The sequence below is a fragment of the Thunnus maccoyii genome, chromosome 13, assembly GCF_910596095.1.
Source record: "Thunnus maccoyii chromosome 13, fThuMac1.1, whole genome shotgun sequence".
NCBI classification, from domain to species: domain Eukaryota; kingdom Metazoa; phylum Chordata; class Actinopteri; order Scombriformes; family Scombridae; genus Thunnus; species Thunnus maccoyii.
Window position 1 is genome coordinate 11,411,474 of NC_056545.1, and position 26,530 is coordinate 11,438,003.

Below are 26,530 nucleotides of genomic sequence, written 5' to 3' on the forward strand. Positions count from 1 at the left end.
AAGATTAGTTTTAAATTGAACTGATGAAACTCTTTCTCATGGGTTTAACAGGGGGACATACACTCATACCCAGAGAAATATCACTCTGATTAACATGAGGCCTATGACAATGGGAAGCACTTAATATGAATGGCACTGAATCTGAAGAGGAACAGTAACATGCACCATTAGATTCTATATCTTTTTATTTCAGAGACACATTACTGTGTGCGTTGGATCACCTGATAAGTCCCCTGTACTCCCCGAAGACTGCAGGGCCACAAAATGTGGGCAACACGGTTCACTTGAAATTCTGATCACTAATGTTGAACTTCTAGAAATGACCTTTACTGCTGCATCCCATATGAACACAGCAGCTAAGCTCAGAGCATCGGCAGCGCAGCTCTGAGCAAATAGTGCTTGCTGCCTCCTCTGCCTGAATGGAGGAAACTGACGAAAGAGTCAGCAGAGAGGGAGAAATGAGTAGAAGGGTTACGGAAAGGTCATCTCGAATATCTGTTTTCTGCAACGAGTTTAGTCAGCCATCTGTCCATCCCTTTTATGCAGTCATTCCTCACTCCACTGCTTAAAACTGTCAATATGCATATACTGTAGTTGTTTTCTCACTTGGAAAGGTGCTGTGATTCAAAATTGTCTTGAAATGCTACTTCAGTCATTTTAGTGGGTAAACTATTGTCACATTACTCCTGTTAGCTGAAAAGTTTAAACATGTCAGGTGGAGAATGTAAGTAAGGTTAAGTATCAATCGTAAGTAATCAGTTTCCTTTATAATGAAGATAATAAGAAGCAGTGAATCTACAAAAATGAAAGACATTCTAATAAAATACTCTTTTTGTTTTGATGAAGATGGTCTGATTTAATAATGGTGATGTAGATCGTAAAAAGTGGTTGAGAGCTCGAACAATGCAAGTGGACCCCACACATACTGCTCCCAAGGTCAAGAATGAACATCTGTGCTAATTTGATGTTTAATGTTTAAAGCAATGTCTAATTAATGTCTACACAACTCTAACAAATGCCACAATATGCCATGAAAAATCTGGTTATGATCACATGACTGTTTGGCCTTATTTGACACTTGTTTAATCTGACCAAAATGATCAGATGCTCAGGAAACATAAGCAACCAATACCAGTCATTTTTTAAAATAATGTAAAATAAGTAATCGCTGTTAAAAAAAAAAAAAAAAGAAGAAAGAAAAAAGGAAACCACGCACTGTCTCTACACTACATTTACAGTCTATTCCTCAGTGTTGGATTTGGTGGGAACCTTATGGCACAAAACAAAAAGGTGCCCCTGTTCTTTCAGAGCAAACTGAGTTTGACCAAAGATGTCACAAGTAAAAGCTGTAAGCAAGCTTTAAAAATTCCCTTTGGGTTTACTAAATTTGGTTGACTGATTTGGGTATACCCCTTGCAAACATCTTTGCTATTATTAGAAGCAAGAAAATCATTTGCCAGCACCAAGAATGCCACCAGCATTCAGACAGTCCTGCCTCCATCAGGATCTAATTTATTTATGGTAATTACACCAAGGAAACAGTGAATTTGACAATGGTGTATTGAGGCATATTGATATTTCAGAACGTGGCATTAGAGAGGAATCCTTTGCCTCTTTACATGGATTGATTCCCAGCTGCCACAGCCATGAACAAGGCTTAAAACAACAACACATGACTATTTACGGGTTCAAGTGGTTCTCCAGTCAGTAATGACTATATATATATATATATATAACCACATTTTTCTCCACATAGAGCCTCTTAAGAGCCATTTATGTTTTAAAGGGTGTTTTTCTCTTTGTTGCCAATGCAGAACTCTTTCATGTTGTTCGCTATCACTTTGCTGCTGTGCTATAATTAGCAAACACAGACATGTTAGCCAGACAGACCACCTTGTCATGGCACTACAGATCCTCCTGATATCCTTTTTGCTCTTAGAGCCATGTCATACAGCCTGCAGGGGATTTCTGGATTTAAAAAGTCACTCGCTGTTTGTGTGTCTTTCAGCCACACTCTGACAAGCAAGATGTGGGCTTTAACACCCAAGGGCTGCTGATCTGGTCACGGAAACCTGTCAGAGAAAAAGCCAAAAGTCAATATCAGTGTTGAGTAAGAAAGGTAAAGAGGGAGAGAGAGAGAATGGGACAGTAAGAAGGAGCCTCTTATTCTTTCTCTTTCTCTCTTCAGTCTTGAGCTGGGGTCTTATTACTACCCAACAGCCTGAAGCTTTGTCTCTTCTATGGAGACAGAAAGTGGCAAAGAGAGAGTGTCAGAGAATAATTAATTCCGAGGTAACGCTGAAGAAGTCAAGCTGATGAGGATATCTGGTTTTGCTAAGGCACCACAACCTGCATTGTGTTCTTTCTAAGGTCTCTGTGCCTTTTCTGGGAGGCTGATGCATTCCTTCTCCCTCTAAGGGAACACTGTAGCACAATCTGAAAAGGCACATGTGCAATTGTTCTCCACAAAATGAATACATTAACTTTTCTATCACTGCTGCCATATGTTTTTTGTCACATGTTTTAATTGCTCTAATAGCGTCCTCAGTGTTGCTCACATTATTTGTACCGCAGTTTGCTGTTTCTGATTCTGTATGTGTGTCCGTCTGGCTTATGCCTGGTGTTAGAGTTTTGTTGTGCTTTTTTTTTGTTGTTGTTTGTTTGTTTTTTGTCTTCTACAAATTGTTACAATTTTCTCTCCTTTTCTCCGTTGTTGTGATTTTTTTCCCCCCTTTCCTCCATATTTCTCATCAAGCAGATTTCTGCTCTTGAAGCTGACATACAGTATCTGTTCAAATTAAAGGCCTGCACCAGTGTTTTGCATCTTTTAGCCCAATTACTAGAAATGAAATATACTTTACATCACAGCTAACCATTTTGCAAACCATGGTGCCATGGTACCATGGTTTAGATGTGTTTTTACTGCCATTCCATGCAGCCATCAGTTTCCAGTCATTCCTGTATGGTACAAAAAGCAATTAGCAGACTCTTGAAGCTAAGGATCTCTGGTGATATCCTATATTTTCCTTAATGTTAACAAATCCCATCAAATTACCAAAACAATTAATCAGTCCTACAGTACAAACAAGTATTGTCTGTGTATCCAAAGCCTGGTATATAGTATTCAGCTTATTCCTCTGTGCTTTACACCTCCATTGTTGAACAAATTTTATCAAAAACTCATCAATTAGTTGCACTTGGTGATATGTTCCTTTATAACAATCACCACTGTATTATTATTTTGAGTCAATCCCACATAAAGTGCCCTGCTACCACCAAATGCGGCATAACATCTGGCATATTATCACCTTATTAAACTGTTATGGTGAATACGTTAGGAAACATTTGCCTGTTTACACATCCTGCAACATTAGTATTCATTTTGAGTTGTGTTTTTGGTTACCTTACTAATATAAGTCTATAGCTGCTAAATGCTCCACAATCCTCTGGTGCTTGGCAAGGAACATGAAATAGGTTCATGAAAACCAAAAAAACTTCAAATAAGATAAATAAAAGGTATGTCTCTTTTGATAGTTGTTTCCTTTGTGGTTGGAGGTAGCTGTAAGGTCAGCAAAGTGAGCTTGTGACAGAGCTGCTGGTTTGAACTTGTCGGGAAGATTTAGGAATACTGCTGAAATGAATTAAACCTTAACAGACTGATAAAGCCTAAAAATGTCTGGATATGTGCTTTCTTGTTCCAACAACACTCATCATTAATTAGATCTCTTCACTCTTAATTAGTTCCAACTTGGCTATCGGAGTAAAATCTTTTTTAACTGTGAGCTGTCTGGATCCTGGGCTGATAAGGGTTGGTGTGCTGTCATCCCATCTCCTTTCCAAAGGGCAGTGCTTATGACCCTTTTACATTTCAGTGAATCACAGTTCATAACCTTATCTTTCTGGGCTACTGTGCTGTATAAATCCTCCTTGGGAAACACCTCTCCAGAGCAACCTGAGATTTATCACATTTCTTGTAATAAAAAAAATAAATAAAAGGGGGGAAAAAACCTGAAAGGATGCGTATCCTTTTCACCTGGAGTGTCTGGAAGATAACTAGGGTTAAAACGTGTGATCTTGAGGCATGGCTGACAGACAGATTGACACCCGTGGTGGCTTCAATATCTTCTCCAACCACACAGGATCAGGAATGAAATATAGACGTATGAGTCACTGCCACATCTGAGTGTTGTAAAAATATTTCAGGCAGAGGCGATCCCCTTGGTTGCTTGATTTCATGACATCTGTCTGAGAAAGGGGCTGTTTGAAACCTGAGTGTAAGCAGATAGGCCAGCAGACGCAGGATGATAGTACAGATTTTACTGAAGAGAGTCTGAGGCAGCACTCAGAGTACCAGCATGTAAAGGGGTTTCTTCCAAAATGGGGCATGCACCATTTGGGAAAAGTGGCACCTACTTTTACATGATGATTGACGTCAGAAATGTTTTACCTTCTACAGGTGACAGGTAGATAAAGCTGTCAGAATACATGATTTGTAAAAACATATGAATTGAGGAATATTTTCTAAAATGTATAAATACAGTCATTTAAAAATTAAATATGTAAGCAGAATTGTAGCAAAAGTAACTCAATACAGTACTTCATTTGCAAAAAATTTTACCTCAGGGCAGTGAACTACCAACCTTACAGTTTCAGCATGTGGCGTTCTGCGTCCCACAGATGTTATTTTTCCTGTCCCTCCTGCCCTCCTTTGTTATCTTTTTAAATACTCAGCAACTTGCAGGGAGGAAGCATGCTGAGTGGGGACTGATTGTCGTACTGAAACTGTATGTGTCATTTGTAACTGTTGACAGCAAACCTACCTGGAGCGCAGAGCTGGGACAGAGAGCAGGAAGGAGAGCTCAGCCTGATCACCTGAATTTGTCTCAGAGCTCAACTAGAGGCCTCCCCTGGTGCCATTACAGAGAGAGACAAAGAGGATGAAGGGTTACATACAGTGTCACTTCACATGCCAGTTTTAAATTTGGTTGTAGTCTTGGTCTCTTGACAAATATTTCAGTCCATTTGAACCAGGCTAATATAGTCAGATTTTAGCTTTAGTTGTATGGATTCATGTTAGGTTCAATGTTGTCAACCAATGGGCTAAATTAAGTTGTTGCAGTTGTCTGTGATGCAGATTTTCTACAGTATGTGACAGAAACATCACTGGCCAAAGTGAAGGACACAAAAAGGGTCTGTGCCCATATATCAGCGGTCTCAGCTGCAATTATGTATACTCAAAGATGATGATTTGCGTTTGATTGATGTCATTCCGTACACGTCCTGTATCATTTCCTGTTAGTACAAAGTGTAAACGTACATCAGTTACTTGTAGACAAGCAACCGAAACAGCATACTGTGATGATTAGTGGAAAATTAAAGTGTGGATTTTGGACACTGTAAATAACATCTAAAGCTAATGACCACCTACATTCTTGTAATAGCTAGCCATAGATTATGAACAGTTTAATCAATAAATGATGTACAAAAAACTGTGAGAATTGTAAATGAGAAAATGTTTACCACAAAAGAAACAAGAAACATTAGTCAACATCACTGCTGTAGAACATTAGGTTCTGGATCCATACATGATATTGCAGACACATATCACCATTAGCTGTGGACTGTCAGTTTGTGTGTGTTCCCTTCTGAGCAGAGCCAGATGTTTTTGTAGTTTCTCACACAGAGGGAAAAGGTGTTTTGTGTTGGATGTTTGGAAGAAATAATCACATAATCATGTAATGTTTATTTTCATTTCTGTACAAAATGAAATTACCCCTGGCTCACGGTAAAAAGTTCTAATTTAGTCCAAATTGTTTTCTTGATGTCTGTTTTGTATGTGTGTAATTAAATTTTCTTGAAAGTTACTGCAGATCCAAGTTCACCAAATCATGTGTTAATACTCAAATTAATTAGGAGTAATCTCTCAATCTAGCTGAAAGCAATTTTGAGGCATTTTTAAGATTGAGAAAACTGCTGCTTACAGAAGCTCTGTGGGTCATGTAACTCTGATAAAGGGAGGCAGAGTGAAGCTGTCCAGGAGATTGGTATGAGTTGAGTATGAGTTTGGTTAGAAATTAAATCTTCTGAAAGAATATCAGGAGGAAACATTTAGTTTTTCTTGATGTATATTGTTGTATATTGAAATACCATGAGAAGCCAACTGAATGAGCCTTGATGGTGAAAAACTGTGTTTAGCCACTTACAACAAGATTCAAAAAGTCACAAATTGTATTACACGATATTTTAGATTCAGATGTTCCCATGTAGCTCTTGGACATGTGACTGCTGTATGTTTTCATCATTTTCATATTGGCTTCATAAGACCAAATTTTTCTCCTTTAAGTGAAAAATTAGCTTTTTTATATGTTTGTGTGTGTTTTCCATGTGTCCATCCATGCATTCATTAAGAAATCCTTGCAGTCATTCAAAATTAAGCAGTAGTGGTGAAAATGAATATTTTACCTTGACCTAGAAAAAAGCAGCTCACAGCTGAATGTGTCTTAAAGTCATACGAGATGTCGCCTTCTTCCAAATGCCTTATTTCAAAATATGGTGGCTAGCAGATGGCTGTTTACTGTACCTGAGCACTGCACACTATGGGCATTCAGCTGACTGTTTCAGTTAGTGTTAGCAGTAATAGAATGAAGGCTTCAGTTTCTGGACCGTTAGCGTCACAAACACCCAACGGACCTCAACAATCTGGTTCAATAGTTTTTCATTTATTTTTTCCTATAGGACACCTGATAAATAGCAGTAACAGTTTAAAGTATAGGTCCATATTTCTCCAAGTCTATCTTAATTCAATATACACATGCCCGTATGTACACTGAAAGAGTTATTGATGGCTGTAATAATTCTTCAAGTCCATATTGGACACAATCAATTTCCAAACCCGTCTCCAATGCAAGACATGGAAGACTAAATCCACAGCCCTTGCTCTATGCAAAAATGCATTCTGAAATTCAGATAAAGCTAATGAAGTTTCAGTAGACTGAATTACACAAATTAAGTTGGTATCTTTCAAAAACACTGTCTTTTTAGCACAAAATTTCCTCTCAGTTTTTTCTTGTTGAACTACAGTGAAGAATACAAAGAGAGAAATGCACTAAAAACACAGTAACTTTGAAAGATATTGTCTTGATTTGGCTAAATCACACTGCTGAACTCTCATATTAAGTTCAGCTAAACTGGTAAGCATTTTTGCACAGGACACAGGCTGGGAATTTTGTCTCCCATCTCTTTCATTGGAGTTGCAGGAGGAAGAGATTTCTTCACAGCCAATATATGGACAGCAGGAGTGAGTCCAGTGACCAATGCCTCTCTAAATCGTCATTTGAGTATTGCTTTACAGGGGACATATCATGATTTTCTGTTATTTTATACTGTTATGATGTCAGATGTCTATGTTAAGCATGGTTAAAGGTCCAAAACTTGAGGTGAACGTATGTAAAAAAACAAACAAACAAAAAAAAACCAAATGCTTTGTTTACAAAGTTACCTCTATTTCCTCTTTGTGATGACATCAGATCTGTTCCATTGCCTTTGTTGCAAAAGATGTTAAGATGTTGCTAATGTTGTTTCATGGATTGTTCGCATTGTCCACTCTTATATTTCCGATCAGATTTGGGCTTGTACATTTACAGATGTATGGAAAAGTTCCCATTTCAAGTAAAGAATGAGTAAAAGAAGAAGTGAAATCCCACTACTCATGTTTGTTCATGTAGCCTCCCGAGCCCCTCTACTGCGGGGCAGCTTCTGGACACTAACCAATCAGAACAGAGTGAGCTCATCAGGAGGGGGTTTCAGACAGAGGCTGAACTGAGGGACTGCATAAAGGGCCAGTATAAGATAAATAAATAGATTGTTGAACTGTAGATCATGCAAAGATATCCCAGTATAGCCCCAGAATGTAAATATAGACCTGGAAATGTTCACGATATGTTCTCTTTAAGACAGACTTAAAACATGTGAACCTATGCTTTAACAGTTTGCTTACTGTCAGCTCTCAGGCGATCAAAATAGACTCTGTAACATGACTTGCAGCGCCGTATAGGATGTGTAGTTCATTTCCATTTACTGTGTATTCTTGTCTTTTTACCTTATTTTTCCCCGTTCTCCATAAATCTATTATTGCAAGCTCATGATTAAACTAAACCTGGCTCAGTTCATAAATTAAAATGCCTTCAAACCAATTTCTCTGAAATGTGTAGGAAGAAGAAGAGTATGAAATTTCCCTCCAGAAAGTAAGCAAATGAAAAAGGAGACTGGCTAGCTGCAGGCAGCTACAGGATGCTTCGGGTCACTCATAATACTTTTGTTTCCATAAAATTGAAAGTTCTGAAGAAAAAACATTGTGTAAACTGCTGTTTTAATATTATGTGATTCCAAATAAAGAAAATTAAAAACAAGAAAAACAGAAAAATGAGAGATAGGGAGAGAAGGTAGCTGAGACATGAGTAGATGGTATTTAACTTTCAGGACATTGAGTCTGTTTATAATGCAAGTCCTACACTGAACAAGTCTGATCTGAGCAAACCTTCCAAAGGGTTCACTGGTTTTAAAAGAGTCTGTGTCTTTAAGCTTTTTAATATGCTGGTCAAATAATGGCTTCCTCATAGACTTTCTCCCTCCTGATGAATTTCAAAATGGACCATTCATCCCACACTACCAGGATGCCGTTTGTGTGTGTGTGTGTGTGTGTGTGTGTGTGTTCATGAGTACTCATGTATGAATGTGTGTAGCTCTGTGTGGGCCAGGGTGCAGGGGGCCAGGCAGCACATTAAGACAGTGACTGGCAGATCTCATTTGGTGTTTAATTTCACAAGGGTGAGCTCTCATCTATGGGGGCCTATTAGCTCCAGGCTAGGATAACTGAATGGTGTTGGTTGGTGGTTCCTTGTTGAATGATGCTTACACTGACAGGACTTCTGTGATTTTGCACTTTGTGTGTTGTTAGCAGTATAGGACCAAGTCCTCAACTAATGTATTTCTGGAGTATGTTGAGTATTTCAATGTTATGCTGCTCTATATTTGTACCCCACGACATGTCAGAGGCAAATAATGTACTTTTAACTCCATTACATTTATTTGACACCTCTAATTAGTTGTTACTTTGCCAATAAAGATTTTAAAAACCTATAATGAGCGTTAGGAATGGAAGTTCCCTCTTGGCCACTTGGAAACAGTATGTGTGACGAAATAATCTCAACTCGAAGGTCAAATTACTTTTTTTTTTTTGTGGAGGTTTCAGCCACATCTCATGATCTGACAAAAAGACAGTGAGATGTAGATGAAATCTCAGAGTAAGTGGATATAAAAATGTGGAAATAAAGTACAGAATCATACTCCAATGCTGACAGAGGCAGTTCTTCCTATATGCACTGTTACATTTGATACTTTCAAATACTTAAAGTCTTGCAGTGGAAAGTAATTAATTGAAATATATTGAAAAATGAAAAGATCAGTGAACAGCTTAAAGCAAAAGCAAGATGATTTTCCAATTGACTATTACCTTACAGCAGGATGAAAAACAAATGCAGCACTATCATTTTGATAAAATGTTACAAAAGATATATTTATTTATTGCAAAAATAGATATGTAAAGCAGAGATTAGAATTTCAGCAAGCAGGACCAGGGTATAACAGGTCAAGGTGAATTGTGGCACTCTTGTAATATTTAATATTCTAGCGAACTGCTGTAGACATTTGACACCATAAACACCAGCACTGTTTGCATCACATGTTTTTGTGCCCTTGTTTCAATTCAATACCAAACCTCATGGCCCCCTAAGGTAAATTTGTTTCCAGACTGGCTCTGCAGCAAAACACACAATAAAGTCACATACTAAAGTCTAAGACCACAGTAAAAAGCATAAACACATTACCTGAAAGTACAATAACAAACTGCCGTGCCACACAGTACAACCATAAAGACCCACATCAGCTGATAAGACCGCACAAGAAGCCAATGCTTTGATAGAGTCCAATAAGTATAATAAATACAATAAATAAAATGCCAAGTTTTTCTGGAGGGCATTAGACACTATGGAGGTGGACATAATAACAGAAACCCAATATAATAACCCTGCAATAAATTTTACTTTTGTAAAGCTGGTAATATTGTACATGATTATCTTATTTCAGTTGAAATGAATTGCTCTCTGGTTCATTCACTCTTGAGTTTAGGTCCTCCAAAGCAGTACCATCTAAAACACATTTTATCTTTTCAATTATTAAATGCCTGCTTGCCAAGTTGCCAGTTTTATATATAATTTACTGAAGGAACGAGTCATTATTTTTAAAAAAAAATGTTTAGGTGCAGCTACTTCAGGTGCTTTTTACTCTCCAGCATCACAAACAACAGTACAGTCGTGATGCTTTGTAGATATTTTTTCCTGAAGGTTTGTGTGTGCGTGTATGTGTGAGTGTGTGTATGTCACAACAGTGAAATTGATCTTCTGAGTTTATATTTTAAGCTCCCATGCCACTCTCCACCATTTGCGAATACAGAGGGTTGTCTCTTTGTTGACATCAAAAGATTTTCTGTGTCCTTTGTAATACAGATAATATCCCCATCAGTGTGGGCTTTGATGTTTACATAGTTGTATTATGCTGCATGTGTTTGAGCATAATGAGCATATGTGAGCGTATAATATTTGTTTCATTGTGTGTGTCTCTCTGCGAATATGAACATAATTTCAGGTATTTGCTTCTGCATGCACTCTTAAAACACAGATATTTATGGACAAAACATGATTTAGTTATAGATCCTATTAGCAGAGGTATTCATATCATATTTCAGCCTGTATATATTTGCCTTCTTCAGGCCAAGACACTGTCTCTTATCATGTCACACCTGGAAATAGCGACTGAAATAAGGCTGTCTGTGGACTCTACTCTGGGAAAATTTGCTCTCCTCCATCTCACTTATCCTGCAGACCTTTTCGCAACAAAGTCTGTACACTTCAGTCATATACTCCTAAACAAATAATGAGCTCATTTGAACAGCTCATCTGTCTTTATAACATCTTTGGAGAATATAATGTTTTGCCATTTAGCTTGCTTCGAAATAACTGAAGTGTTTGATCCACAATTAAATCACAGACAAGTCATCAAAGGCATTTGCATACAAATAGGATTATGTGAGAATAAAATCACAACTGAGGTGTGAAGATTTTAGTTAAAGTTATATAATAATGCACAACAACACAACTTTGACATGATTTGATTAATTGTGAAGACCCTGAGGTTACCTCCTGTTTTGGTTTGTGCTCATCCATACACTCCTGGCACTACTGACAGTACTGATTTACATGCTCTGCCCTTCAATGTGCTATTTGTTTGAGTTTCCTCTTTTATTGCAAGACGGAGCCAACCTGTAACATAATATTATTGATCCATTCCCCTTTAACACAGACAAAAATGAAGAGGATTATAGAGCTGAGTTATATGTTCTGTTTTTGAAAACTGCAGCGGTTTCAACAGAATGAACCTAAACACATTGTGTGCATTGTGTTTTTACTTTTCCACTCAGGTAGACACTCATGGGCAGCCTGGGTGTTTGGGCTGTGGCTGTGGCCGCTCTGTTGGGAATCTCAGGGTGCTGGCTGGCTGAAGGACACAAAAGCAGCAGGCGAGGCAACGGGGATGCAGCCAGCATGTCACAGACCTCCTCCCAAGAACCACACTCCATGGTAAATATCCTGCCAAACTCCCACACACACACGCACACACACATACACACATACATACACGCACACTTACTGTGATGCTTCCCACTGAGGCAATCACCTTCACTCTCTATTAAGCTAGAGAAAACACTTAGGTATAGTGGTTGAATCAATAACATCAACCGTGCATCAAATGAGGGATTACAAAGAAAAACTGAGTTTATAAAAACACTAAAACACATTTGTTGTCAAATTTAGCACAGTTTTAACTTCTGTGTAATAGTGTGCTCTCTTGTCTTGATATCTGCTATGCTATGACCTGTGGCATGGGAGAAGTTAGCTTGTCTATTTCAACATACATTAGGCCTATTTATACATTAATATTAATTTGTTTATAATTCCATAAATGTTATGTCTGGATTTAAATACAAAAAATAGACACATTCTTTTCTTTACCCGTTTCACTTCAATTTTCAAATACTGCACATTAGTCATAACATGAAAAACTAGGCTGAAATTCACAGGACCTTTCCCGTAGTACATCTATGACGACTGAAGTAAATTTGGGGTTGCAAGCCAGAAGTGGCTCTCCTGCTTTAAGTGAATGCTGTACCAAAGATGTCCAAAAGATGGCACAAAATCACACTAAAAATGATAAATCACCACTTTTGTCACCCTGAAAATGACTTTTTAAAATGTTTGCAACTCTTAAAATTCGCAAGATTTTAAAGTATTTAGCTTTACTGAATATCCCTTTAGACTGGGGGAATCCGCTTTTGGCTACAATCCTGAGTGTTTTGATGCTGCAGGCTTGCTAATGGTTAACTCTAGCTGTCAATAATTTACACGTGGGTCTTAGGTAGACATGCGTTGTTCCGATTGGCTGATTGAATTATAAAGTCGGTACGTTTGTTGAATTAGGCCGTGAAAAGATTTGGATTGGTTGACTTTACCAGTGGGCATGTACCTAGGTCAATGATACTAACAATGAAACAGAATTGTACAAAAAAAAAAAAACGTTAACTACATTTTTCCACCTTTACGCCAGACATCGTTATGATGGTTTGGACATATATGAGTTGTATTTTATCAGTAAAGTGCGTGTTTGTCGACCTAGAAATGACTTCTAACTACAGCAAAACAATGGGTAAGATGCTAATTTTTTACTGCTAAATTTTCTACGTCATAGATTCAACAGTAGATAGCGTTACATTTCTCAAAACTGTTGACATGTCAAATGTATATATGTCCAACTATGTATATATTCATGACTACTGTCAGCTTGAAAGTATGTGACATGTTGAACTATTCAGTGTTAGGTTAAGTTAGCTAACCAGCTTAGTTTTCTGGTTGCCAACAACTAGGTTAGCTAACTAGATAACTTAAAAGGCTAAATCAATAAATATGATAACTTAGTCTCATTTAACTGCTAGAAGATATGTACATGGATTAGTTGAAGTGAATGGCTCAATATTGTTTAAAACGGAAAACAAACAAAAATCTGTATTATTTTTTCTATTCAAAAACTACAAATAAAATTAGCAGCACTATGCACTTTTTGTTTGCATAAACATTAAAAAAACATAGCCAACACCTATGTAAACATAGGAAAACCATATCAAATGTGCATTAACATTAAATATGGTACCATATGGCCATGAGAGGTAATTGCGCTTTGCACTTGTATGTACTGTATTCCTGTTCTCAAGCTGTTGCTTTTTTCTTTTTTTTTTGACTTTTTCTTGTTGTTCAGCAACATACAGGAACTACTCAGCTGCATTCAGATTAAAAACAGCCCTGTGTAAAACAATACAAGAGACTGTGTTGGTTTCGGTGTGTTGTGCCAGTGAAACAATGAAATACAATCCAGCAAGTCCAGTTGGAGTAACAGATTATTGTATTTAAAGGCTGAGCAGAAAAACACTGCACAGTGGTTTGTAATTCTCACAGAGTGGATTTGTCAACTCTGGGAAGTTATCACGCTGCAGTCCTGTTTATTAACAGGAACATGTGGAACATGTCTGTGTCTGTGGACCTCCGAAAAAAGTATGAATGGAACCACGTGTGTCTTCTTCAAAGCGTGGTAATCAAACAGGGTTTTAATGAACTTTAAAACTAATACTAATCATCTGGAATTTTACCATGAAACCAGTAACCGTTTCATCCCTAGGTACAGGGTTACCTAGTTACCCTGCAGTATGATGCAGAAATCTTTTCTATTTTTCTGTAACTACTCTTCTCACTTCTGAAGAGAGGAGGAAGTTGACAGGAAGAGAAATTGGGAGACAGTGAGGACAAGAGGTTAACAAAGATTGGTCATGCTAGCTGAAAGACAGAATCTGTTTTTACAGAATCTGTTTTCACACGGGATATGATTACAGCGGACTGCTATTGACAGTGTGTTTGTAGCTCATACCCATGGGAATACAAGTTTATAAAGTGACAAAGTTTGCACGTACTAGTTGGTTTGTTCTCGTTTTAGTCATGCACATATAACCAAAATGAAAAAGGCTTATTGAAGCTTGTCTTATTCAATTTATGCTTTCTAGATTTTTTGTCTGTGATCCAGCTTTTTAAACTATTGGTCAAGGCCACTGAACCATGTTATGAATGTAAAAATTGAATATCTCGGTAGAGCAATACTGTATTTTGTAAAGCTTGAATATCTTTCATTGAATCCTCAGCAAAGAGATCTCAAACAAATCAAACATAGATGCTCCCCTTTATTGGACTTGAAAGACTAAGTATACTGTCAATTTCTGCTAGAATCCTTGCTGTCACCATATTTAAAATGTAATAGAGCAGTTGGAGTTAGGCGGGGGGCAAATGTCTGTGTGAGGAGTGGTCTTGTGGCTACGTAGTGTGATGATACGGGGAGTGTGGTGACATGGGAGACTGATAGTAACCACTTTATGTAACTAGCATGCATAGTGATGTGGAAGCATGACTTCAGTGCTGGCATGGATGTACAATAAGAGCTGGATAGGGCTCCACTGCTCAGCCTTGAAGTTAATTTTTCCCAGTGGCCACTTGCGGTATTGCAGCGAAAAATCCCCCTGCGGCCCTAAAAGCATTTTCCCCATAGACCACCATTGTAAAAGAGATGTCTGTAAAACTGTTGACAGGACACCTGGAACTGCAAACAAGGTCAATGTAAAGTCTATGGGCTGAGTGGGAACCTGTGGGCGGGGCCAGCGGGAAACGCAGAAACAAACCTGGAAGCTAGAAACTTTTTTTCACGTATGCACCAGCTGAGCAATTCTTATAGGACTGAATAAGCACTGTTTTTAATCCAGTATCCAGCTCTTATAATACATCTATGAGTGCTGGTAATCAGAGCTAAGAAGAAAGGAGCAGCTGCTGGTGAGCTTTAACCTGGAGAGGCAGGGAGACCACCAATGCTTTGACCTTTGAAAGAGTTTCGTGTGTGGGTAACTGCGTTGTAACATTAGCTGGGCTAGCGTCTCTCCTGCTCTCCCTGTCTACAGAGGTAGCCATGCTGTTTAGAGTGCTTGAGTTTAAGTTACTGGCTGGGGGCTACACCCTCACCGCCCAAAGGTTGACGTCCAGAAGCGACCCGAACACAGCAAAATAATAAGAAAGTAAGGGAAGGGTTTCTGCAGCTAAATACACTGTCACACACTTCTAGTGGGTCATAAGTGATGATTGAGAGGGATTACTTTTGTATGAGTCTTTACGTTGTTTTTCAGGAAAATCCTGCATAATATACCTTTAATGTTACTGCCTCTCCATCAGCAAAGCTTGTTTACATTAACAGCCAGACTACAATTACATGCCACTTTACTGTTACAAGCCAGGCGAAATCTGATCCAACTATGATTCAGAGCTGCAGTTCTGGCAAGGTAACAGTACAACAGCCACTCAAAACTGATAAATAATGAATGGCAAACACCAGTTATTATGCTGTAGGCTATAACTCACAGATCTGCACCTGCTCAATATCTGACCCTGCTGAGTGCAAAATTTAAAAATGAGAGCGGGTCGTGATGTTGCAAAGTCACTGACCATATCTGCATCAGTCTCTGTTTATATTGAGCATGTTACTTTGTTTTTTTCCCTGGTGACGTGTCTTATTGCAGCCTTTCTTGCACCCCAAACTCTCAGAAATAACTCCCTCTGCTCATTTCATTTAATAGGTGGCGAACCCAGCCAGATTGAAAAAAGTGATAAAGCCCACCAGCACATTATGTGCTCAGCTGTTGGTGTGTGTTGTTGTTGTTTTTGATTGTTGGTGCAGTGGTGGTTAGATGCGCACAAGGAGGTGTACTCCGTGCATATAACACTCTACACCCAACTATGCTCTGTTTCATTTTGTTCTTTATACATTTTATACATTTTGTTTATGGTTACATCCAACAACAAGAAGTAGCTTAACATATGCCTACTTTTTTAATATATATATATATATATTTTATGTCTGTGCTTCATTTTTAAGCCCAGCTTTTGTTTGTACGTTCATTGTACACCCAATAGTTTTTAGATAATTGCTTAAACACTCATGGGCAAATTCCTGAATGAGCTTGCCTGGTGACATCTATCAGAATGGCACAAGAGAGATTTACGGGTTAAAGAGAGGAAAAAAAGAAAAACCCTGCAAGCAAACTGTTTTTTGCCAGCAAGAATGAACCCTTTAACAAATGTTCTCTGCATAACAGAAACATAAAGCCCTAACAGGTTGTCAAAAAGACATACGCACAGCCCTGCGGTCGTCCTAATTCTTTGTGAAATGAAGCATGTACACCCCCTGGTGTGTTCTAAGTCTGACTCACTTTGGGCTTTGCCAAGTTTGCAGTTGGCTGTGGAATGTCATTTTGCCCTCGTGGGTCTGTCCCCCTGAAATCTTTTCGCAAAAAAACCTAATTCCCAGGCATTCCCTCCTTCGTCTGTCTGGCCAGTACTGGAACTTAAAAAGCTGTCAATTGGCGCCAGAGTTTAAAGTCGACCCTTGGGTGAATCAAGTGAATCCGTGAATTCACATGATTATGCAGGATGCATTCTGAAAGCCTTTGGGAATGTGTATAGTGCCAGATTTTCTTTCTTTTTTTTAATTCTTTGACTAAAATCCCCCAAAACAACACAAAACATGTAAACAGAAAAACAATACAGTCTCTTAGGGGTGTAACAGACTGAAAAAAGAAGAGTGAGGGGAAAAAAAAAAATTCAGATGAAAGGCTTTTGATTCTGACTTCTTATCAACTTTGTGGCAGCTGACTTGGATACTGACAAATCCAGACAGGGGTGGTGGCACCTTTGGCACAATCACTGTATATTACCTGGTGCAGATGGAGAGGATATTGACAAGAAACTTAGATCAGACTGCACAAATCCTGTCTGCACAAGACCTGAATGTTGAGCAATAATATAACAATAGGTAAAGGGCAAGATAATAAAAGTAAACCCAATAATCCAATTTCTTTAACAAAAGGTATAGCCTAGTTTTGCTGGGTTTAGTAGAACTATTTTGCTCTAAACAGTACAAAAAACCCATCCTTCCATACATACAGTTGTATGTAAAGTGTGCCATTTTATACCATATGCATGTAGGCATAAACACAAGTGATGATGCAAGTCAGATGATGTAGATGAGATGATGTACTGTGGCTGATGCTGAGACAGGCTTATGTCAGTGGCGAAAAGTGTCACAGCATACTGAAAAACAGCAATGATGCGCATATAGAGTTTTATATACTGTTTATTTGACACAAACATCAAGAGGGATAAGAGCAGAGTTGTTAAATGCAGTCTTTTCTTCTGTATTAATTTTTAGTATTGGGACTATCACCCCTGTTTACATTTTACTTATGACTTGTGATCATAAAGCTGTTTATGGGCTCTGGAGTGCAACACAGCTCAGAATTTTTCAGTCTCTTGATAATTTGTACTCAAAGCTGAAGAAAACCTTTCAGGCAGACGAAAAGCATGTAATGTTGCAATTATCATTATATGAAGCCACAATACTCTTCTCTACTATAATTATAATGGTAGGAGGTGATACTTTCTGTGCTAAGCACAACCATCTGCTATGTTTTTGAACCTGCTTTCTTTTACTGAGCTACGGAGCACCTATTTGATAATCACAGTAAGGAAAAACAGTCATTTTGTATGTGTAGCTTCTGTAATGGGATTCATTTCTATTTCATAGAAAACACTGTAATATGGATGTAGGGCTGACCTGAAGGATTTGAAGCTTTGTTTGATGCCACGGTATTTGAATCAGTGTTCGATTTTTTTTTTCATTTTTAACCTCTCCTCTCGTCTTATCTACCTGTGAAACCTTGCGCGCAAAGAGAGAGAGAGAGGGAGAGTCGATGGAGGCAGCAGGGGGAGAATGAGTCACAGTGCAGGTGCCTCCTCCTCCTCCTCTCCGCCCTGCTGGCCACCTCGGTGTCACTTGTGCTGCCATTGTTTTGACTGTTTGCGTTGATCTCGCACTGAAGCTGCTGCTTCTTCTGGTGGGTCCCCATGCCGTGTGTCTGTTTTCCTGTTGTCGCAAATGTGTTGCTGCTATCTAGAGTTGTAATTTATTTAATTTCATTTCAGTGCCCATGTTAACAGATTAGAGCAGCCACAAAGCCTGCATGAGCAGGTTCCCCAAAACTCCCATCTACCCCTCTGAATAATTGCTGCTGAAGCTTTGAAGCCCTAAAAAAGGTATTCAGGACAGTCCTATATGGATGTGGATCGTACATTGAGTCACAGGGGCCAAAAGTGTGCCAGTTAGCCCGTAACAAAGGTGAACACCAAATGTTACTAAAGGGGCTATTTGTATTGTTGAAGCTCTACATTGTGAAATGCTTTGTTTGTGATCTTGAGCACAAAAGCCAGATTTGAGAAAAAAAAAAAAAATGTTGTATTGTTAATTGACATACAAAAGCTTGGTGGTAGTAGGGTGTGGGGAAGATGTTCACAAATACAGCACCTGTCAAAAGTTTGGACACACCTTCCCATTTCCTTGAATGAGAAAGTGTTTCCAAACTTACGTGTGCATGCGTGGGTGTGGAAGCTCCAAAAATAAAAAATCAATATGTGGCGGCAACATTGATACTGTGGTGGGTCACCACACATGAATGAATGTGTGTATGGAAAACCCTGCCATAAAGGAATCACTAAAATATGTTGTTTCAATGTAGTGAAGCTAACAGAATTACTATATAAAAATACATAACAACAAAAATAAAAAGTCAGTAAAAATGAAGAGTTAAAAAATTATCTGAATAAAGTCATTTTTCTCTGAATCCTGGATGTTAGATTTCCAAGTATTGCTGAATTTTTTTCTTTCCAAAATAAAGGAGAGAAAAGATAGAGTTGTTGATTGGACCATGAGAGAAAGGTACAGATGATGGTAACAGAGATGAATTAACATGATATGTCATAACATGACATCAACACAAAACCCCCCAGACGTCTCTACTGTGACACCAACATTGTCTGGACTTGATATGAAAAGAGCAGGTCTGATGAATAAAAGAAGATTGAGTCCTGAGCTCATTGCATCCAAGTCTAGACGTTAGGATTATTATTTGCTCTTGAAGGTCAGTATTTTTCTTCTCTATTTGAAGATCTCGAAAAGCAGTTCTTCTTGTTCAAGTCCAATCTTGTCTTCTACTAAGGTTCACAAGAAGCTGACATTCTTTAATTTGTCCGATAATTTAGGCAGAATCAAAATTATTTTAATCATTAAATACAGAAAATGTAAGGCACAGGAAAAGAGTAATTAAAAATAGAAAAGGTGGGAACTATAGTTTCAGTCTCTTACTCTGGTGCACTCTGTGCCAAACCATTCACTTGTGTCTTTAGTCCACTAAACTGCACTATGAAACCACTACATCCAAAAAGCACCCTAAACACTTGAGTTCTTTGAAGATGAACTATAAGATAACTCTAGTGTGTGCTGTACACCATCTGTGCTCTGCACTGTTCCCTCGCAGCTCCAATCTGCCTTTTTGGATCTTTCAACATAGCCTAACTTTATTAACAATGTAATGAATAGATCTCTGAAAATGGAGCCGATTCATAATCCATGCCCTCCAATTACGAATGCATGACCACAAATTAAGTCCATTTTTGAATAGTTCCATATATGACCTTGGCATATGTGCGACATATAAGAGCAAGATCTATTTCACATATATGTGCAACAAATGTATGTTGCATAATTATAAAATACAAATATGAAAGTATATTTGGTTACAATATATGCCAAATATTAAAAAAATACACATATGACTTTATACTCTTTTAATACATCTGATACATCAACTATATACGTCCATATATGAAATTGTTTCAATTTTGAATATGGACATATGTGGCATGCCAATATATGTCATATATGTGATTCCAGCTATGTACATAAATGACATATGTGACATTTTCATAAATGCTCATATTTTAGATTATAGTATTGGCTTATTTAATTAAATTTGCATTTAATCATCGTTATTGTTTCAAAGTTTTTATAATCTTAAACAATAACGTAGTCTGTAATTCAAGGGCACAGTTTACAAAACTATTGTGCCCACAAATTTCTGAACTGAGAATTTTTTTGTTTTGATTAAATGTTTTATTTTATTTAAAGTTTGGCATCCTAATGGATAAACCTTTTAAACATGTAAAGAATATAGCATCAGGTTTTATAACATATTTCACTTAATGTCCTTCCTAACTGTCCACTATGTACTCTAATAAAGCACCTGTATAATATAGTGCACCATGGTTATAAGAAGTGGTTACTGGTCATATACTGTATGTATATGAGTTGTATGTAGATTAGTTTTAGTATAATTTTAATGTGTCCACTCTTATAAACTAATACAGTTACATTTACATATCTGCTGCACCTGGTAGCATATAGAAAAAGTAAAACTTAGTGAAGCTGTTGTTTATGTATGAATCTCTAGAAGCTAGAGACAAATTTAATTAAGTAAAAATGTTTAGCGTACAGATTGTACATGAGAGTATCACTGGAAACATGAAACATCTCCAGCTAATGATTCATGGTTAAAAAAAAAAAGCTTGAATTTGTTCGCCTTTAGTTCTATTTTTGGATTTATCAAAGTTATTCCTGTGAAGGTGTTACCACTTACATACATTGCCAGTGTTTTTTTTTTCTTTTGGCTCCTTTTCATTTAGCTCATTAAGTAGCTTGTTTGTGAGCTGATGGATTACTGTTAGATAAGACAGGTCCCTCTCTCTAAGCAACAGACATCGGGGAATAGCTATTGAATTTAGATAGATGAACTCTTGTGAAAACACATACCATAATGGATTCAGCTTTCTTTCCCTTCCCGTATCGTCTGCCTCTTCGTATTAATCAGGCAGTATTTTCAAAAGGTCAAAGTATCAATATGCTCCTCATATCAGACTATACCGGTGGCTACTTAACAAATATAATGAAGCTGCAACACTGAGTTGGCATACAGACGGCTAATTCTAGTTGAGAGTTTTGTTGTTGACTGGATTTAAAAGCCAAAGAGGGATGGAGAGAGAGTAAGTGGGCATATACAAACATATGGGTCCTCGAATGAAGAGTGCCTGCATAGCAACCCATATAAGAGAGTGAGGAAAAGGCATACTCAAACAGACTTTGTAACAGACACAGCTTGGCTCAAATTGCCCTGCTGTTCAAATTGCATTCCTACGAAATGTCAGTCTCTGTGGCAACAATGTCAGTTACTTGTTTTGTGTGGGTGTTTTTAAATGGCATCCAAGATGGAGGCATGTAGCACTCAGAGATTTATTTATACTAGTTTTTTGAGAGGCTGTAACCATCTTATTGAGTTGGTATACTTAAACTCTGTCGCTACCACAAACCACAAAGATGTGAGCAGGCTTGTAATAGACTGAGGCGTCAATAACATCACAATATCATGATGTTTTGAGGTTGTTTTTATTTTGATACAATTTGCAGTACCATGACTGCTTCTTTGTGCTGTGAAGCCATAGAAGAGGCACAAATCTAGGGTTATCAATTATTGCCATGTTATTCGATGGCCACAGAAAATATTAGTTTCTGATTGGCTGTCATGCATCCATTAAAAATTGTCTAACGGCATTTCATTTGACTACAGTTCCAAATTATCAGGCATGATATTCGATAACTGCAGGTAACTATAGCAACAGTACTACTGCTTGATTATGCGTTGAACAAACTACAAACAAACGTGGATACAATTGATCAGGATTTTAGCACATAACCATACCTTGTATTAATGTGTTTGATCTGTGGTAACAGCCTCAGGCTTAAGAGGTTAAAAGGTATTGAATCTCCTGTCACCATTATTGTGCATATCTCTCAGCATCTCTACCGTTCCCATAATCTCATCTCATAATACTAAGTGCACTGTATGGGCAAGATTTGTTTGTAAAAATACACCCGTCTAATCAGCCTCGATCACTGTATAAATATGGTGGAGAAAAGCATCAGATCCCTCTTAATTGAATCCCAGCGGGTATGTCCTATTTGCTCAAATTAAATCTGGTGCTACTTATTTACATTTCTCCACCCACTGAAAGTGACAAAGCAACACTTTGGAGCAAAATGCAAAGTGCCTCGTAATCATCTGTGTGGGAACATTAGTGTCTACTTTGCCTTATGAAGTGGCATTGCAGTAAGTGCCTTCAGTTGTTACTAAACTATTATTTTATGCCATAAAAATCTCCTATAGCTAAATGTATCAAAGAAAGTGACAAAGAAAACCCTGGAGGGTCATTGTGAAGAGCGGACAGTATTTTTAGAAGGAGGCGCATAGCCTTTCTTTCACCTCTATGCTTGGTTTGATTCTCTAATCAATTGATCAAACAGCGGCACTCGAGATGATGGAAGGCGGTGCTGATGAGCACACTCAATTTTATCCTGCCATCATGAGGAAGCATGTCTGCAATTAAGATGGACAGATGGCAGAAAGAGAGAGGGATAGAGATGTAGAGACAAAAAAAAGGAGGCAATGACAGGAAGCACTAAAACTGCTGTGTTTCTTGTGAGTCTCTTGGGAAGCTAAGACGGCCTTGCAGACACAAATATGTTTTATGACTGAGCCTCATTATCGGTGACATCCACACTGAGGGACCAAGAATGCAAAATGTCACAACACTTCAAGTGCTGCCACATATTGGCTTCTTTAGAAGCGGTGTTGCATTAGAGGACCTGCTTCTGTTCTATTTTTAAATGGTATGTCGATCCTTTGTTTTGCCGACGTACATGAAATTGCCTCTGAAGTTCAAATACATTCATGTAATGCAGCAACATCGCTGGTGTTGTTACAAGCAGGTGATCAGTAGATAACAAGCACACAATGCACACTTAACACATTCACACAAAGACACACATACATACATACATACACATGCAGGTCAGCTGGATTCCTACTAAAGGTAAAGATACCTGAAAGTAACAACAAAAATAAAACTTAATGTCTATTGAGTTGCTGTGAATTTCATTTCATTTGAATGAATAGTCTGTTAAATGTCTTTAAAACAGTAAACAAAAAGTTGCATGTTCCTTGAGCCTGAGATGATGTTTTCACAGTTACTTGTGGGATGGAAGTATTGTTGGATGAACAATCCAAGACACACAGATATTCAGTTTAGTATCATTTAAGACAAACAAATGCAACAAGTATTCACATTTCAGTAGCTGTAACCAGCAAATTTGTGGCATTTTTGCATGAAAATTCTTTAATTTCTTAATTATCAAAATTGTTGGAGATTAAATTTTCTGTCAGTCAGCTAATTGATGAATCAATTCACTGTTTTAGCTATAATTTAGACAGTATTGACTGTGTTTTTTCATTTAGCTTCTTCAGTTAGCTGAGAGCTCTTGATGTCTGAAGTCTCTCACTTGGGGTTTCATTTATACATATTATATCAGTGATCATATTAAACCCAAAGCAGTTATTTAAGCTTTTCCTGTTCTTCCTTTGAAATGCAGACACATCAATCTATATATGGTAAAATGTTGCTGCAGAACTTCAAATGGACTTGATGAATTATTGTAAAAAATTAAACCACCCTGAAAGTAATTCTCTATATTGTCCATAACTGATTTTATGTGGCAGTTGGTCCTCCATTCGATCATCCAAGCATTTGTTAAATTTTTAATATTTGGATAACCATGACTGAAAGTGACATTTATTTTTGGTAAATTTGAACTGCATGTCAACATCATACTCACAGCTAATATGTACAAATAAATTAGTGTTTATATTTGTGGTATCAACTGTAAGACATCCAAACAAACAGTCCAATATGGTGACACCTGTCTTGCAGCCTGTTGGAAAGTATATTTCCAATGAAGGTTACTGAATTGACTCTGGGATATGCCTTTTTTATAAAAGGTCCTCTTGTTTCACTCTTGTCATCCACCATATATTCTCTCTCGTCTCTGCCTCTCTTTCCTTTTTATTCTAATTTTGTCTGTCCACCTTTGTTTTCTGTCGTCTTTCTCTGAACTCAGAAAAGAGGAAAAGTCCTAGTAACGAATGGTCTGCGAAAAGCTGCAGAAAGGGCTGTTTTTGTCTCACTCCTCCGAGCCTGTAATGACCATTTTTGTGTGTGCTCTCTGTTTGCAGGATAAGGGGAAAGCAGACGGGAACATCGATCAATGTGAGTACACTTACTGTGTTCAAACCAAACAGCATTTTTCAAAATATGCCATGTTGTGCTCTATGACAAATCTTTTTTTTTTTTTCTTCTACTGTTATTCTGGCATACACTTTGGTTTTCTGATTGCTGGGAAATGCTTCTGGGAAGTAATTTGAATCTAAATTACTCCCATAAAAAGGACCATGCAACCTATTCCTGAGAAAACCCTAATGATGATATAATAATCTGAAAAATCCCACTTGTTAGTGCATTACAAATATTGCTCTACTGTCCTCTAAAGGAAGTGTTTGAAAACATTTCAGATTTAAATTTAGAAGGCATTTCATTTGTCAGTGGGTGCCAAGATTTGAGTTGTGGCACAGGAAGGCATTGGCTCTCCAATCCATTTTGTCTGTTCAGCTGCATTTGTTACCATCTGAGAGAAAGTAATAGTGTAGTTAAAAAAAAAAAAAGGAGGATTCTTCATTAGCACAGTGAAACTCCAGCTCCACTATGTCCTGCCATCTTTTCCCAACTCAACTGACAAAAAGCAGAAGCACCTGAAATCACTCATTCCAAGTGACAACCCGTCTATAAATTGAAAAATATATTTGTCAGGTGGATAATTATTTAGCTGTCATCCATCTTCAATCCCCTGTCAGAAATGAGTAAGTATGAGTAAGTAATGTTTGGCTTTGGTCTTGTAGGCCGTTTTACGCTGCAGTGATTGCTCAGACAGTTAGTGCCTTATAAAAAGCATTCATATTCTTGACTCTAAATCTCCTAAGTCTGTTGAGAATTTAGTAGGGGGGAGAAGTCAAGCATTGAACCACTAACCCTACAATTAATGGCTAGTCTGCTCTATCCACCATCTGAGCTACAGCTGCCACAACCATAATTATGATACCAGCACCAATACTAAGGTGATTAAATCTAAAATATTGATACTACTCCTCTGCCGACATCAACCGAGATAACCCATCAATCAGTGTTTGCTCAGGGATGTTCTCCGTGACCAACCCTCCGCGTTTTGTATTTTTATCAGATAGTGGATATCTACACACATACATGTAGTGATAAGTATTTCTCTCTGTTGCAGTCCACAGCTTCTTTTTTTCATATCTTGATTCAAGTGCCAGTAGCACTTGGCTTATCCATCTAGTAATTCAGTTCTGTGATGTATATTTGAGTGGCTGGCTGATTGCTGTGAAAGGTGTTAGTTGTGTAGCTGAACTGCCACCGCACCAGACTTGAGATCAGCATTTTTGACTTTGTGTGGCCTAAACATTCACATATTGTATGTTGTTCTTTCCCTGATGTTTATTTTTACTGCATAGTAGTGCATGACAGTAAAATTGAGCAGTTTGTGTGAAAGTTACTGTAACAGCAATAATTTCCAAGGCTGACTATTTCTTCTTTGACAGGTGACTTCCTCTGAAAGCATTAGGCCCATTATAACGTATTGTTTTCATCTCCAGAGTAAAGCGCTGATTCTCTGCTTGCTTTGAGTTTTTTGTGCCTGCTTCTATTCGACCTAAATGTGACCCAGAGGATCTCTTTTTTATTCATGTTTCTTATTCAGCATCTAGTGCTTTTTCCTCTTCTTCTTTTTACCTCTGGATGTTTGTTAGTTGATTTCTTTTTTATATTGCATTTTTATGTGGAGAGAAGTAGCTTTCTAAGTGACAATTGCTTTTCTGGCTGTGTGTGTCGCCTTCTTTCAATTCTGCTGCAGTTACACACATCCTGATAGGAAACACACTATGAGGTGTTCCTGTGACAGGCATTTTCATTAAACCTCTCCTCACAGATTTCAATGCTAACATACAGTATGTGGAGAAAAAAAAAAAAAAAGGATACCAGCATAGATGGGGTAGGCTGACAAAACCAAACAGAAAGGTGGCTGTGCACCACGAGCACAGTGCAAAAAAATTAACACATTTATTTTTTAAGCTGTAAGCACTTTGTAGTGGCTTTGTGAATGTGCAGCTGCTTCTGTAGTATGGAAGCATGGAAACACGCGTTGGCAGAAAACTTATTCAGTATGCAGGTACAGGAAATTGATGGGAACACCAGAAGAAGAAAACAATGGATTGAAGGTCATGGATTTGGATTTACATATACTGGGGTCATGTAATTTTAATATTTGTCTCCAGCACTTAAAGTCCAACTGAACAATGTATTTTTTTGTGCACACTAGCAATGCCTGGTGGTGAATTTGAGGTTTAAGTTCTCCCTGTGTGTCTGTGTTTCCTCCA

At 37.8% G+C, this 26,530-nt stretch overlaps 1 protein-coding gene and 1 long non-coding RNA gene across 3 annotated transcripts in view; one reads left to right on the forward strand and one right to left on the reverse strand.

Moving 5' to 3' along the window:
- Positions 1-1,540: 1,540 nt before the first annotated feature.
- LOC121910353 lies at positions 1,541-12,335 on the reverse strand. Its single transcript, XR_006099664.1, has 4 exons — positions 12,126-12,335; positions 11,522-11,710; positions 4,821-4,907; positions 1,541-2,072 (listed from the first exon to the last, which is right to left on the reverse strand). It is a non-coding gene; the product is annotated as an uncharacterized LOC121910353 (long non-coding RNA).
- Positions 11,544-26,530, forward strand: part of fstl4 (follistatin-like 4) — a 221,111-nt gene continuing 206,124 nt past the window's right edge. The window contains exons 1-2 of one of the 2 annotated variants that reach the window (XM_042431545.1): positions 11,544-11,693; positions 24,260-24,293. In XM_042431545.1, the coding sequence (XP_042287479.1) occupies positions 11,544-11,693; positions 24,260-24,293 (184 nt within the window). Of the gene's footprint in view, positions 11,694-12,631; positions 12,817-24,259; positions 24,294-26,530 lie in introns of those variants that run through there. The other variant, XM_042431543.1, reaches the window with a different exon arrangement.